General features: G+C 42.2%; 1 protein-coding gene across 1 annotated transcript in view; it reads right to left on the bottom strand.

Moving 5' to 3' along the window:
- Positions 1–450: 450 nt before the first annotated feature.
- The window catches only part of ephb3a (eph receptor B3a), a 33,343-nt gene continuing 17,102 nt past the window's right edge, over positions 451–16,691 (bottom strand). The window contains exons 6-15 of the mRNA XM_039816498.1: positions 14,097–14,221; positions 12,454–12,610; positions 12,144–12,252; positions 11,793–11,845; positions 11,201–11,323; positions 10,235–10,482; positions 6,831–7,046; positions 6,379–6,528; positions 4,489–4,682; positions 451–2,154 (exon numbers count right to left, since the gene is read on the bottom strand). Of these exons, the coding sequence (XP_039672432.1) occupies positions 2,043–2,154; positions 4,489–4,682; positions 6,379–6,528; positions 6,831–7,046; positions 10,235–10,482; positions 11,201–11,323; positions 11,793–11,845; positions 12,144–12,252; positions 12,454–12,610; positions 14,097–14,221 (1,487 nt within the window). The 3' untranslated portion in view covers positions 451–2,042. The remainder of the gene's footprint in view (positions 2,155–4,488; positions 4,683–6,378; positions 6,529–6,830; positions 7,047–10,234; positions 10,483–11,200; positions 11,324–11,792; positions 11,846–12,143; positions 12,253–12,453; positions 12,611–14,096; positions 14,222–16,691) is intronic.

Raw genomic sequence — 16,691 nt, 5'->3', positions numbered from 1 at the left:
AGCAATGAGTCACAAATGAGTAAGTGTGGACCCCCGGAGCCCCCGACAGAAGAGCTCCCTTTAGGTCAATAAAAACAGAAGGTGACAGCTTCACTCATCTGCACTGGTTGGAAAGAGACCCGGTTTGTGTCCTGGCTGACAGATTAAAGCCAAACAACACTGACATTGGGTGTGAAGCCAGATTAACTTTGTCTCCTTGAAGCCTCTCCAGCAGCAACAGAGACTGAAATCCCCAGAATAGTCCTATGGTCTCACTAATAGGCAAGCTGCGTGGATCGGCCTTTGATTAATCTTCCATCTTAATGAGTCCATCCAAAGCTGCTGTGATATTCCGACTGAGGAGGTAAAACAAACTTGCTATTCTCTCTTTTCATCCCTCGGCCAGATAAGAGGAGACCCGGAACTTCAGCCCATGTGAACCCGCCGAGAAATCAAAGAGAATACCAGAGATCCGTTTAATAATTTATTTGCATATGATTATCGTAAAAATACTGAAAGAGAAATGCTTATTTTTGTTCTAGTTTTCTGGCGTTTTTTTTTTTTTTTTTCTTTTACAATCTAATACACCTTTAATTGCACAGGAAAAAGTCTGCCCTAACAGACACACATTTTTCTTCTTTCATTGTGACATATAGTTTCAGATATGTAATGACCATTTAAACTGCAATTTCTCCATTTGTTTGCTCCTCAACAATAAACAAACAGGCATATAAACGATGGTCATAGAGAGGCCAGAATCAGCTCAGATGGATGTAAATGCTGAGCTGACTGGTCTAATAGAAATATAGTTATATACAGGCAGTTGTTTTAGATAGGAACTGCGCTGACAGCTGGCGTGCTGAAGAAAACACATGTCAGGAGAAATAAACCAATGAGTGATTTGTTCTACATTAGTACTTGTAGGTCTGGTCAAATATTAAGGTCACAATACTATCATCTGGATATTGACCTTTTTAATTCTCACTGATCTGCAACACATTCGCCAAAGTAGAATGTACAACACAGCACTACCACGGGTGCTTTCCATTTATAATTATTCTGTCCGAGCAGAACATTTCACATCTTGATTCATTCATTCATGTCTGTCTGGTTTGTTAATGTGTGAAAAAAATCAAGCATCGCAATAAAAAAGTTAAGCCCCAGTGCTTGTAAAAAAAACACATCTTTGCAATAATAGATAATAACTTAGCATTCAAAACAATGCGTATATGAATCAAACAAGATTAAGAAAACCTGGACGTTAAAGTCCATACAGCAAAATGCCACCAAAGCAACAGTTAATGTGGAACTTATTTGTACTTTTCTCATGAAGAAGTTTCCACTTTGGCATGCACATGACGTGTCCCGCACAGTGTCAGTTACGTCTCTCCTTAGACAGAGAGACGGTGTGAAGACTCGGATGCTTTGTACAGATTTGTAACACGTATATCTCCCAGTACATGTGGAAGACAGTATTTAAGAGGAAGTGGATGAAAAGTTTATTTTTTTCTTGTTTCCCAAAAAAAACAAAAAACAGAAGCAAAATAAAAAAACAGGTTGGGTTTGGGGTAAAAATGGGTTGATTGGATTGAAGGTCTACAGATGTCAAGCTGTCTTAAGAGTCAGTTTTAAGCAAACGTTTGCTTTATTTTGGCACTGTTGTATCATCTATACACTGAATCCTATTATCTGTGTGAGCTCTCCGGTCCTCAGTCTGAGGGGGAAGAGAAGGAAAGACTGATTCCTAACCAGCAAGAACACATGCAGACATGCAAACACAACCTGAGAGGGAGCAACAGGAAGTTTGGCTTTATGTCAATAGTCACAAATCCACAAGTGTCAAGTAATGAACACACACACACACACACACACACACACACACACACACACACACACTGCAATGGACAGTTCTCTTTAAATGGACATCTCCAGTCGGAAAGAAATCTCCAAAAACGGTCCTCTTTCTCTCTCTGTAGCTTCTTCTTTGTATTTTACATTAGGCTCTTCACGTCAGAGTTTCTAGGTAGTTTTTATTCGTTCTGTATCCTCCTGGCCGCAGAAGCTCACACTCTGATGGGGAGAGTTTGGCTCATTTGTTGCCGAACGATTTCCTGACTGCTGTCCGGACTCTTCCTGTTGTGTCCCGGCAGCGTCCCTCCGAGCCGCAGCAGGTCCCTGCCAACACAAAGCCGCACAGGTCAGCAGCAGGTTCACAGCCACTTTAAACAAAAGGTACATCTCATTATTACTCCACTAAGTACTCTCATTGAAGGTAGATAAAGGTCTAATCCATCTTAGAGTTGGTGTAGCTAAATTCTGCATAGTATATATTCACCTAAGACATAATGGTTATAAACCTATAAAAATACAGCATCCTGAGGATACACTCAAATCTGCTGATCTCAAGCTTCATCTGCTATAAACAAAGTCCAACTCAAATGCCGCGCCAAATCTACTCATCACATTTTCAGTTTTAATAAAAGTTCAACATATTCCTTCGCTATCTTGGAAAAAGCGATGCAGCCTCCGTGTGTCCTTCGTTGCTAGACCAGTGTCCTTTAAGGCCCTCGTGGTTGAAGATACTCTACAGATAGCGCTGCATCTCATATCCTCTCTCTCCCTCTGTTATCTGCCCCAACATCATTGAGCAGCCAATGGCAGGTGAGCAGGAGCGAGAGTATAGACGCACCCACAAACACCGGAGACGCTCTCTAAATCATGCTCTGACAACATGATCCTTTCTCCCTCCTCCTCTTCCTCCCGCTCCCCCCCTCTATCTTTCTTGCTGTTGCATACAGATGAGGCCATAAATTAATCATTGGCATGTCATCTGCACACAGCAGCACGTAGCATAACATGCACACACGCACAAGCATCGCACACACACGCAACTTACACACGCATATCCCTTTACTATTTTCCCATCACAGCATTGGGCGCGCCCTCCCCTGATGCATTAAAAAGCTCATTAGCAACCTAATTAAACACATTCCTCTCTTTTAGCTTCTCCTCAATCTCCCTTATTACTCACACTTCATCACCTCCTGCTTTTCCACATCAGCAGCTCTGGCTGCTGTCTGTCCTATCACCTAGATTCCAGCATCCAGCCAAGTATAGTGGGAATTAAACCGAGGTCAGCCATTACATTTCCACACACAATTAGCTTCACTGAGCCAAAATCCTGGCATAGGAATCGCCCTTGGGGCTCTGTGTTAGAGTGAGACTGTGAGCCAAGGAGATGGCACAAGACCTGGATACTATATGTATGAATTCTGCCTTTTTTGTGGGTAACAAGAAACTATTGCAGAATCAGAGGCACAGGGTTGAGGATGTGCGTTTGATTCATTATACATCACTCAGAGCTGAGGATCTAGCATCTAAAGCAGCACTAATCATACTGTTGACTGGATGTCAGGCTAACGCATTTCAGAACAAACACGTCAGTAAAAAATGGCTGGAGCATTTGGAGCCACTGCGCTGAAAACAAAGTTGAAAAACAACTCGTCAACGTGAGGACGGCTACCTATGAATAAGTCAACTTCTACACTTCCAAGGGAAGTGTCAGAGAAAAGAAGGCAGACATCTGTCTGGCAGTAAAAGCCTTCAGCTCAAAGAAATATCCTCCCAAATCAACAGAAAGTATAAAACAAACCACACCCAACAAGCATGAACCTCGGTGTGCATCTCTTTAGGCCAGCCATTTTTTCTTTTACTCTAACAACTTATTCCAACATCATAGAGGCACAGCGCCGGTCAGCTCTGCACCAGGAGGAATCTTCATCCTGCACTTCACAGCCGTCATACACAATACAGGGAAGAATTTCACGAAGGTGAAAGAGAGAGAATTGCATCACCCCTTTTTGTGTTTGCACTATTCATCTCTTAGTGTGGAAAAACCTGAAAAGCATAACGTGCTTATATGGAAAACGCAGCAGAATAATGCATATATTTTCAACAAAGGTCTGCTACAGTAGCTGCCACGTCAGCCAACAGCACCACAGACTACACAGCCAACATTACAGACTTGATGATGAAAGCTTTTGCAAATGTGCTATCAAATATTCTAACATTTCTACTCAAGCTTCTGCCCAAACTGTGAACTCTGGTTGCTGTTGTGAACGGAGATTCTTCAGAATGGTCCGAAGTTGCAAGATCACGTTGCAGCTGAGCATCCATTTGGTCCAACCCTCTATACATAGCATAAAAACCCAGCGAGACTTTTTGATGCAGCTACTTAGAAAGTAAATTCAGCAAGTTTGTCTGAAAAGTTACTAAGTCTTACAGCAAACTTGCCAAGGTTGCAACAGTGAAGTGCTTTGCTCTTCCTAAAAACAGAAAACAGATTTCTAAAAGCAAACACTTTCCATCCACCTTAAAACTTCTCTCCCTTCACAAAGGCAGTATGAGAACAATGCTAAGATATAAACTATGACGTGAATCTTTCTTTATTGAAGAAAAGTTTGTTAAAAAGCTACTTCAGTCTTCCTCTGTTCCTGCAGCTGGACTCACCCTGAGTAGGTGCTGGTCACCACCTTGAGGCTGGCGGCGTTGCGGAGCAGCTTGTCCAGGGTGCTGACGATGCGGGAGAACTTGGGCCTCAGGTTCCTCTCCTTCATCCAGCACTCGAGCATCAGCTGGTGCAGCACCATGGGACAATCCATGGGCGGGGGCAGCCGGTAGTCCTGCTCTACTGCCGTCATCACCTGAGGGACAGGAAGTCATTCTTAAAAAAGTCTCTGCGAGGCTGTACTGAAGCACAGCGGTGCTAACATGCTCACCATTACGTTAACACTCTGATGTTTACTGTGTTCATCATCTTAATATAGCCTGTTAGCATGCTAACATTTGCCAATTAGCACCGTACTGTACACAAAGTACAGCTGAGTCAGATGGGAATGTCATGAGTTTTGCAGGTATGTGGTTTCAATCCAAAGTATTGTACAAATTTAAATTTAAGGAATTACCAACATTGTTACAATTTATCATCTGGGGACCTTGAATATCTGTACCTAATTTTACAGCATCCATCCAATAGTTGTCAACAATAGTTGGGGGACAATGAGTATCAGTATAATATTTCACAGCAATCTATCCAATAATTGTAAAGATAGTTCACTTTGAACCAAAGTGGCCGACCTTCATTTCCCTCCATAGAGCCGAATGGACATTAAATTTCACATTTAAAGTGCAAAATATCGACCCAGAATATTTTCCATGGAAGGATTTAAGGAAATTTCATGTGGTGCTTCTAAAACGTGTTAAAATTTGGCTCGGACTCATTTGTGTTATGCTCACTCTGTTTGGTCTTTGTTAGAGTAGTGAAAGAATAATCCCAAGTTACTGTATTATGTCCTACATTAGACAGTTTCTCGGCTCATGCTGTCACACATTCCAACCTTCTTTTCATCATTTTTATAAAACTCTAAAAACAATATTCTCAAGTATTCTCAAAGTTGTCACTTCAAAACTGCTATGATTGATAGGAGAGATAATAAGTGGGGGAAGAAAACGTTGGCTCACTGATTTGATTTTCGCCTAGCAACGGCATTTCCCTCCATAAGCTCTGTATGGGTTTTAACTCCCCACAACAATAAAAAATTGCCATTTGGGAACAATAAAACGTTTCTGCTGCAACCCTCTTCTCCTGCTGCTTGTCCTTTGATTTTTATGTCGTGCTTCTAGCTGGCGAGTACCTCTGTTTATATCTCGCATTTGTTGACTCTGTTGCTTATTGAGCGATGACTGTGGCACAAATGCTATTGGGAACAATAGAGGACCTCCACTTTGATGCTTTCATTACTGCATGTGGGTTTTGTTATGGAAGTTATACATACATTACTGGCATTTTTCATTTCGGCTCCTTTTTCTTTGTGCTTTATTGCTATCAACTCTCTTTTTGAAGCACAATACAGTGTGATATTCCTCAGAGAATAAAGTGGAGGTGTACACAGTGATCTGTTCAGGGAGGAGAACCAAGAGATTTTTTTTTCTTTCCTGCAAGCTCACTGCTGTAGTTACGATGTCTGTGTAGTGCAGATAGCCTACAGGTAACAACACCCGTAAAAAAAAGAAGAAAAAAAAAGAAGAAGCCTTTTCCTGAGTTTTCCTTTGTGTGTGTGTGTGTGAGGGAGGCTTTGCAGTATGGATTTGTTGAGGCTGGGCAGGCTAGGGCTGTAAATAAGGTGGTAAAAACACATAGAGACACACAGCTGCACTAGCATCTGCAATGAGGAGATAAAGACAGCTGAACAGGCCCAGGTCCAACATGCCACGCTGGAAATCAGAGCTACAACAGCTCAGTGAAACTCTCAGCCAGGCCTAAACTTAGACATAAAACTCCCTGAATGTGCATTTGGTCTACAGATATGTTTGTACCATGAGACTTTCAGGCTAACTCACATCCTGGTTGCTCATGTCCCAGTATGGCCTCTCTCCATAGGACACCACCTCCCACATGACGATGCCGTAACTCCACACATCACTGGCAGAGGTGAACTTCCTGAAGGCGATGGCCTCTGGCGCCGTCCACCGGATAGGAATCTTCCCTCCCTGCGTGCACGCACACACACACACACACACACACACACACACACACACACACACACACACACACACACACACACACAGAGGGGCTTGGTATCAAAACTCTGGGAGACACTACCGTCTTATAACAACACACACATGCTGAAGCAAATGCACATTTCACAGACGGTCTCGCAGTCTAACGCAAATATTGGCACACATGAATAGGAACACATGCGTCCGTATGCACATGTGAAACAAGTGAAGAGGATCCAATTAACAAGCTCAATTAAACCTGCACGGAGTGTGCAAACACACATAATACTGACCAGCGAGCTTGTGTAAGTGGGGTCAGCGGAAGTGTCGTCCAGAAAGCGTGACAGGCCAAAGTCAGAGACCTTGCAGACCAAGTTGCTGTTGACCAGGATATTCCGGGCGGCGAGGTCTCGGTGAACATAGTTCATGTCTGACAGGTACTTCATCCCTGCAGCGATGCCACGCAGCATCCCGACCAGCTGTGTCATCGTGAAGCGCCCGTCATTCAGCTACAAAAACACAGCCGGTGATAGAGCGAAGGTGGGGGAGGGAGGGGGAGAGCAAGAGAGGCAGTTAATGAACAAGGAGGAAAGTGAAGGAATGAAAAATGAGAACGAAAAACAAGGGTGGGTTGAAATGGGGAGAAACAGACGATAGGGAAGTATGGGAGATAAGGAGGAGGAGAAAGCACCAGAGAGAGCAAATCAGTCACTGAGGCCACATAAACATGACATCTGTCATAATGCTTCACGGTTGCTCCTGACAGTCAGTGACAGCTGACCTTTTCACGCATGCTGTCCAATTAGCTGATTAATTAGACTCTTTACTGTCGTACTAAACCCATTAAGGCTCTATATTGACTCCACACAAAAACAAAATGGGAGCTGCAAAGCTGAAATCAAAACCAGACTGCAGGTATTTTTTTATTCTGCAGCTGACTGACAAACTAGTTGCCGGTAGAGGCAGTGCATGTTTTTGACACAAAGCTTTGTTTTCTTTTTTTCCGCTTGCAAATCGTCCCATTGACTGAATTAGAATGGCGTGTTGCTCAAAGCTTATTTTCCTCATTTGAAATTCCCTGATTTGCAGAATTTTTAGGTTAACATTTGGGAGGCATGAAACAAATCTGAGATTAGGGCTTTCAGGGTTTAATTTACAATTCCCCACATGTATGAAGCGTGACACAGAGGGATAAACTCCTCATCGAAATACATCAGCACTCCGATCCGTGAAGGCTCACGAAACCTGATGTGTGTGAATTGAAACTGATCAATCGAATGTCAACACGCACTTACGTGATGTCAAAAATGAGATGTTCTGCAAACCTGGATGAAGCTGAAACTATGCTGTGAGGTTTCTTTTTCTTCCTTTTTTTTACCTGAATATTTAATTTAATATAAGTAGAAACAAATATATATAATCAATCCCTGCTTTGACTCCACAATGAGAAAGCACAGAACACAAGACGTGACATGACAAAACCATAAACATTCTGCTTTGTAGTCGGCACACTCCAATGAAGTCTGACAGCAAAACAAGCCAGAATGGATAGATGTGTAAACAGCCATGATTCATAGCAGGCGTCCAAAGCCACGGTGGTGTGTACATATGTGTGTGTGTGTGTTATTTCTGTATATCTGTAATGCTTCTTCATGTGCATATGTCGTGTGCGTGTAAGTGTGTTCATGTCTCCAGGGAGCTGCAGTACGATGTGCGTGACCCATATGGATAGTTTCTGCATGTGTGTGTGTGCGTGTGTGTGTGTGTGTGTGTGTGTGTGTGTGTGTGTGTGTGTGTGTGTGTGTGTGTGTGTGTGTGTGTGTAAGAGAGAGTTAACTCTATAGTCTCCTTGTTGGAGCAGAACTCAGAGTTCCTCTGAGTCACAGGCAGTGTGACACTGGCGGGAACGGGGGCGAGGACAGCACAGGCCGTGGAGTTTCTTGTGTTATTTGTGGGACAGCTGACTGAGAGGAGTGGGTGAGAAGGAGGGAAGAGGCTTTTCAAGAAAAATGTGAGGATTTACTGCTTTTCTTTGACAGATATGAAAGCAAACTAAATTGAATCGAAATTAATTGATAATGAAAATGATGGTTACAGCTTTCAAGATTTCAAATTGCTGGCTTTGTTTGGGCAACAATACAAAATTCACACATTTTGGAAGTTGGGAGCAGCAAAAGCTAGCCCGGAAACCAGACGAAACTGCAAGCTCATGTTTTCTTTGCTCGGGCAGATATGTCTGGTACCCGTCTTGTTCAAACCAGATCCTGGCCAGGCCAATCACAACTGTTGATCTAATATGGGGCGGGCTTCGCGCTTTACACAAAATACTGTACGTGATGAGATCATTTTTGGCTTGCGTACCTCCGTCCCAAGGACATTACGGCAACATAAACCTAGTTTAATTTGGAGCGCTGTTGAGGCATTTTTGAAAAGAACCAAGATGGCTGCAGCTGATGTGGAACTTTCTGCTGAAGTATTTAAAAATTCTGATGGCAACACTCCTTCACAGACATTTTGATGCTCATCACTGTAGTCTATTTACATTTGTCTGTCGCTCAGTGCCACGTCACATGTTTCGTTTGGTTGTAGGTCTATCCAATTGCGTCCAGAAGCATTTTGGTCCATGGCCATTGATAACGCCCCTTTGGGAATTGAAAATAAACTGAGAGTTCCAATCTAACTTGTATTTGCGAACTTTTCTGCTTATACCTACTAATTATATATTCACAGATTTAAATAATTATTTTTGCCAATTTTGGTATTTTATTTAGGCAAAGTTCTTGTAGTTGGCTGCTTATGTTTTGACAACTTTTAATCATAAAACTCTTGTATAGGCACTGGTATTGAAACATTTCAAACAATATCCAGCCCTGGTATTGTTTGATTTGTTTAGTTTTTTGGCATTTTGCCTTTTTGTGTCCATATAGACAGGAAACAGGTACGATATATACAAGGTCCTTAGCCAGTATTGAACCACAGATGCGCGGTTATACGGAATTAAGCCCACTTAAGTTAAGAAATATCAAAACAAGCTGGTCAATGTCAAGACTCATCAATATCATTGATTCATCATCTATGCAAACAAGCAGCTGTATATCACTTAAAGATAAACTGCTTTTAAGACCAGCAGCTTGGCATCGATTCACCAGAAGCATTAAGTAGCCTCATCCAGCCTAAGTAGACTTCTTCACAGTGCTGCCATGCGGAAAAACACATTTTATTGAATGTAAATGACATGTAATAGGCCCCACGCAGCTGGAAATGTACTGTGTGACACCTCATTTCTCATCCTGCCTTTGTTTAGCATTTTGTGTAGGTGGCGGTGGTCTGAACCGAAAACTCTGATCAGTAATATATTCTGTGGTCGTACAAAGACTCTCTAATGCACTGAAGCAAACATATCCAAAGGTCTGCTGTGTTTTCCACCAGGAGTTTGTGCGTTGGAAACCCTGTCAGCATCAGTCAGTCACGTCAAGCAGAGACACTATGCCTGTCTCCAGGCGTTATATTGCACATTTAATCTCTATCACTCTGCAAGTGAGCGCCTCAGGGTGTTTCACAGAGAGTAAAACCGTCTGATAACCCAGAGGTATCGTGAATGACTCCCTGTGTGTGTGTTTCTCTCAGCTTTGATACAAACAGAAAGTAATCTTCTCTGTCAGAAGTGTTGCGGAATGAAACCTGCCGCCAAGCTTACCCTGAGGAAGGAATCGAGCGCCCCGTTCTCCATGAACTCTGTGATGATGAGGACGGGGCAACTCCGCGTCAGGACGCCCTCCAGCCGGATCACGTTGGGGTGGTCGAATTGGCCCATGATCGAGGCCTCGGCAAGGAAGTCCCGCCTCTGGCACTCAGTGTAGCCGGCTTTCAGCGTCTTAATCGCCACAACCATCTCCCTGCGACCGTGTTGCTTCAGACGTCCACGGCACACCTCGCCAAATTCACCTGGATTGAGAGAAGAAGGTGGGGGTAAGGAGAGGAAGGGGGTGAGGGTGATGGGGGAGATGGGTTGAGTGAGCAGAGGAAAGAAGAGGAGGAGTGGAGGGGAAGAGGAAGTTGGGGAAAGTGCAGGGAGAGGGAACGTTAACTGGTGGGACTCAGGAGTGAAGGAGCTGATTTGAAAGAGTTGAGGGTCGACTTCAACTGTGGGAGAGGATTAGAAAAGAGAAGAGGAAAGGACGGGAGGTCAAGGGTCAAAGATGTTGGGGAGAGAGGGAGTGACCCAAATCGATCGAGTGTGCCACCTGGGAGCAGTGGAGGGAGACAGAGGACGGGCAAGGAACTTGGGAGTTTTGCATTTGGTGCCTGAGAACCAGTGTTTACAAAGAGGAGAGAAGAGAAAGAAAGAAAGAAAGACAGAAGGGAGGAAGGTTGAACGAGCAGGAGCAGACAGTCATTTTAGGTGAAGTTAGGACACAACATGCCGCTGGAGAGAAGAAGAAAAAAAGACTAGAGAGGGAAGAGCTACAGAGAAGATTTTTTACTTCAATCATTCCCACCAGCAGCTCTCATGCACATTCTGTGAATCCTAAACCTTTTCTCCCAAGGAGGACTTCTTACAGAACAGACCTTGGGGCTTGATGACACACTCCAGCTCAAATAAATGATTAATAAACCTGAATCCTTCTCTGTCCTCTTGGACAAAAACGACGGCGTTGTTTACCTGCACCAATGACTTCTTCTATTTTCACGCAGGAGATGTCTATCTCTTTGGCAAACTCATGGATGGCGTCATTGGGATCCTCGTAGGTGAAAGGGTCGATGTACACTTTGACTCCTGGAGAAACTGAGCGGTAAAAGTGACAGAATTGTGATCTCGTCATATCTGCCTGGGTAATCCAGCTGACATTAATGTCACAATGTTAATAATAAATGTAATTATATCGATATCCAACACAAAATGGCAAATATATAAAAAAAATATATATATAATGTAAAATAATCAAATTGATGTTTAATTTCATTATTATCATTAAATAAATAGTTTGAGACTTTTGTCCTGTGTCAAATGTGAAAATACACCATAAAAATACAATAAAACATCATATCATATATAGTTCACATATAAAAAGGAGTATTGTCGTGACAAACATCAGGCAGACAACATGGTCAGGACTTCCTCTAAGCTAATAGGGAAATGAGTTCCCTGACTCAATCAGGTGATTGGATAATTCATTGATTCACTTGGTTAACTGTACTGGCATGACCAAAGGATCATAGAGGAGACAGTTCTCAAACTGAACACATGAACTCACTGTATTGCTGCAGTTTCTCAGTATACTCCAGCTCTGAGCCGCCGCGCTGCTTCCTGTAAACAAGCAGCACATAAACAGTCACACTGACATTATCAGTCTTGACCCTTTCCAGGTTCAGCGAATTAAACTAATATCGAACTTGACGATCAGATAAAAACCAAAGACTGCCAAGGAAGAAACTCACAGGGCAGGTCTGTTTTTTCTATCTTGCAAAGCTCCTTTTTGAAGCTAAAGAGTAAGTACACACCCTTTGAAAGCATGTTAAAATGTAATGAGCCTCTTTGTTAGGAGTCTAACTAACAAATTAAAACATGTAGTTCAGGCTGTCAGTAATAAAAATCAAACACTTACTTAAGGCAGACAACAGCGATAACCACCAAGGCAACAATGACCACCAGACCTGCGGAGGCCGAGCCGATGATGAGAGGCAGCTGGTCCTGCACCGACTTCTGAGGGTCACCTGGAGCAAATACCACACACAGATACATGAGTAATTAACAGCAGAAACACTTCTTAAGAGATTAAAGGGTGGCCTGTACTGCAAATGTGATGGCTACCAATTAAGGCGGCCCTAAAAAACTACTAAGCTTGAACCCTTATTAAGACAACTGTAGCAGCAGATTATCAACAGACTGTAAAGCAGGAGAGAGGTTGTACTTACTGTGGAGGCTGGTGCTGAAGTCCATGGGGTTGCTGTAGCGTCCGTATCCAGCAACCGTGCGAGCTCTGACCTGCACCACGTAGGGTGTGGCGGCCTTTAGCCCCTCCACCTTGGCTGAACTGTGTTGGGATGTTACGGTGTGGGACATGGCCTGGCCCTGAAGTCAAACAAAGGACTATTAAAGCAGGAGAGTCAAGTGTTTCCTGATGGTTTGCAGGCGGCTTGTATGTGAATAATCAATCTTTTGGTTCTCAGATAGCATTATGAAGCAATATTGTGTAACTTAAAGAATAAATAACAATGTTCATCTTACAAATTACAAGTCTTAATTCATAAACAATAAAATGAACCATAGTTCATTTCAATAAACTTTAGAGAGGGTTTTGTTGCTACTGCTTTTCTTAGTCTGCTATGACTTATACCTTGTGGTGGCTAATGTTAGCTAATGTTAGCTAACTTTATTGCTCTGTAACTGAAAGAGTAAGACTTTACAACGTGTCTTCTTGCACTACTGTTAAACTTTATTTTATCATTTACCATTATCCTGTAATTTTCACTTGTGGCCACAGTGGTTGCTGTTTAACAAAAGTTAGGCTACACCATCAAAGACAATAAAACATGCACATCTTACTCAAACAAATGAAAAGTTTGTTATATAATAATATATAATATAGGTTTATATATACTGTAGGTCTTGCTGCTGGAGCTTCTTTCAATCTGACATTTACCAGTAGTTTATGGTGGCTAATGTTGCTAATGTTAGCTAACCTAGGAGAGTAGCAGTATTTATCTATTTTTGTAACAGCTAACATTACTGAGTAAGTTTACTAATTTAATGACTCTTATCAAATTCTGCTACTGTTACACTACATTTTAGCATTTAACCTTATCCTGTAAGCTACATTTAAGGCCATGTTCAGACTGACATTAGCACTGCATGAACATACAACATCATGTATATCACAGTTGAATGGTTTTTTCAGTTAACAGTGACTAGAGCTCAATGCAACAAGTTACTATCCAGTCAACAGTCAGTTCAACTTGGGGGTTTTGTGATTTAGAAGATTTATTTGTACGAGTACTGAACATAACCTCAATTTAAAAATGCATGGTTCTCCAGCAAAAAAGTAGAACTGGCTCAACTTTTGCCGCAATTCAATGTGAAGGCATCCAGCAGTGTGTTGAACTGGCTAATCAAATACATGTAAATCCATCTTACTGGCCTTCAAAGCCTTCAAACAAATGGACCTATTACTGAAACTGCCCTAACTGGAACAAAAACACCACAACCCTAAAATAATTTTAATGCAGTGCTGTTTTCAGTCTGAATACCCTGTAAAGGGTCTAAGGATTTCACCATCAAAGGTTATAAAATGGCCATATTATATCTGCAGGCTTTACTAGGCCAATGTTGCAGCATTTACATCACCAGTTGCTGAGTCTGACCAGCTCATAGGCTCTCCAACAATAGACATTTTTAGACTCAACCAATCCCCCCCACACACATCATATTTCAATATTACATTTTTCAGCATCCATAAAAATGCTTCTCTCTGCCCAGGGCTGGAAAAGCAGATTTTCAGAGTCAATAAGGCGAGCACTGTGACCTACATTAAGTCAATGGCTAAAAACTCAGAGCTTACCCTCTCATGGTATTTAATCTCGTAGTCGAGGATGACCCCATTGGGTTTCTCAGGAGGCAGCCATGACAAACTCAGGGTGTCTGAGGTGGAGCGCATCAGATGGACAGTGGGCACTGCTGAAGGTGCTGCGGTTGGACATCAGAGAGGACACAGTTTACATTACACTTTAAGGTCCCGGACAGTTACTTCACTTGTGAGCCACTTTAAGTTGTCAAGATGTTCTCTTTCAAAGTCACAAACCATCGCAGTAAGATAATTATTATTTGAAATACTTCAACCTGAACGGTTTAAGAAAAACGGTACATGTGTCACCTTCACTGTTTGGCAGTTGATTGATTTGTGAGGCCTGAAAGTGAACAGTTATTGTTCTGGGTCCATAAACCTCAGTAAGGTGGATTAAGTGCAGGTTACCTGGGAGAGTAATTACAGTCTGTGCAAAGGTGACATTGTCAGTGATGTAACGTGAGAAGCCTGGTTGACTGAGTGCTGAGTGCTGACAGTGGAGATATAAACTATACTTATATTTTATCTGCATTTCCTATAACTCAGCAAAGTAGAGCTCCACCTGAGAGTTTTCCATGTGTCACTCTCACTGAGCATGTTAAACAATGTTTATTGTTGGCGTTATTACTCTGGATACTAAGAGCTCATTAAGACCCTCATTGAATGAACTTAGGAGCTACCAGGATTTTTGAGACCCAGACCAGCCCACCCCAATCAGTCGGACACCACTCGTCCTTGCACTCCCCTTCAACACATGTACATACTGATACCAGCCCCTTATACTGCCACTTAGCTGAGTGGTAAGTAAGATAGTATGATAGTGTACTCACTGATGCAAAAAGGCTGCCTGGCTCCTGATGGCAAGATAGCTAAAGGTTGAAGATGTCTTGTATAGTAAACAAGTGATAAGTCTGTAAAGCTGCATTTGTAGACAGTATGCAACTTGTGTTAGTGTAATGTGGATAAATCAGAAAGCTATAATATTATGTTTGCATAAGGGGGAGGGTCATGTCATTTTATTCTTTATTGAGGGGAGGGTCATCCAAAATGTTTCAGTCCGGGTGGGGGGGGGGGGGGGGGGTCACCCAACTTTTGTATTCATGAAACAGCAAAATTTGGTTTGTTTGGTGCATATTTTTCCATGTAGCTCTTAGTCTCGGCCCCCGCTACCAGATGGGTCTGACCCATGAGTTTGCTGTGGGGCAGGGGGAGCTGCCCCCCTGGTGGCTGAAACGGATAATTGCATTGTTTAAAAAATGAGTGGAATCATGGGCTCAGTTTGGTTTGAAATGTGCTGGGGACAGAGACGCATTTCGAAGTACATTTCCAGAAGTGCTGGGTACAATGACGCATTCATTTTTTTTTTTCTTTTGCGCAGGTCTTGTTTGAAAGACACTGTCTTGTAGCTTACTAATGAATAAAAACGTGGTTTAATGTATGTAAACAATGATCAATGATTACCAAATTTCTCTCTCATATTGCTCCTCATAACCACTGAAAACTGTCAAAAAATCAAACCCAAAGTCCAATTATTATGGACGTTATCTGACGACGCGTTTCTGCTTCACATTTTCAGCAGCAGAGCGGCTGTGGGTTGACTCCCCATGGTTCTCATAGGCTTTATAAGTCATAAAGTGAAAAAGCTTAACGTGGTTTAATGTACCTAAACAATGATCAACCATCACCACATTTCTGGTTAGATTTTTTGACAATGAAGAAGAAAACGCTAATGTGAGATAACTTATAATCGTTGGATTTCGGTTTAGTTCTTTTGACAGGCTTAAGTGTTCATTACAAGATATGGTCATGATAAATTTGGTGATCATTGATCGTTGTTGAGGTACATTAAACCACGTTAAGTTTTTTTCACGTTAAGCAGAATGTCCCGACAGGCAGTGTTGTGAACAGAGAAGCGTGCAGCCAGCGCAGCAGCAGAGCGGCTGTGTCTGTGCTGCCCTGTGGTGATAGAGATTGTTGTGGAGTTTTTGGCACCTGTCGCTCAAGAATTATATGTGTTATAGACTTTTTTTTTTTTAACTAAATTGAGCTCGAGGTTTTCAAAAAAGTGGTGGGTACAAAATGACTCATGACGAAATCTGGTAGGTACGCGTCCCTACCGTCCCCACCGAAATCAACGCCTATGAGTGGGATAATTACATCTGGCATGATCAGATATTTTATAAATATCTTAAATAACACAAAACAACTAAATGGTGGTAGGTAACACATCTGATTTCATATACTGCTTTAGTAAAAAAAGTATTTCCTGGCTGACGATGGGAACAGCAGGACGCAAAAAACGAAAACGACTTTTGCACTATCTGGACATCTTACCGTGCCAAGGTTGCAATAAATGTTTTCTAAATGCCACAGTTGATGTCAGCTTACTAATTGATTGAGGTTTTTGTGTAGATTTGGACTTTTATACGTTTATTCCACTTTGTTTAAACGGCAAAGTGGAGGAAGCCTAGTGACGAGTCCATAGCAACCAGTTTGTGTGTTGAATGTTACCCAGAGTGCTTTGCTGAATGGTCTCAATATTTTATTGTTTTATTTCATGTGAATGCTAGTTTACTAGAGGAGTAACTTAGT

The sequence above is a fragment of the Perca fluviatilis genome, chromosome 11, assembly GCF_010015445.1.
Source record: "Perca fluviatilis chromosome 11, GENO_Pfluv_1.0, whole genome shotgun sequence".
Lineage (NCBI taxonomy): Eukaryota > Metazoa > Chordata > Actinopteri > Perciformes > Percidae > Perca > Perca fluviatilis.
This window is presented reverse-complemented; position numbering and strand designations above follow the sequence as displayed.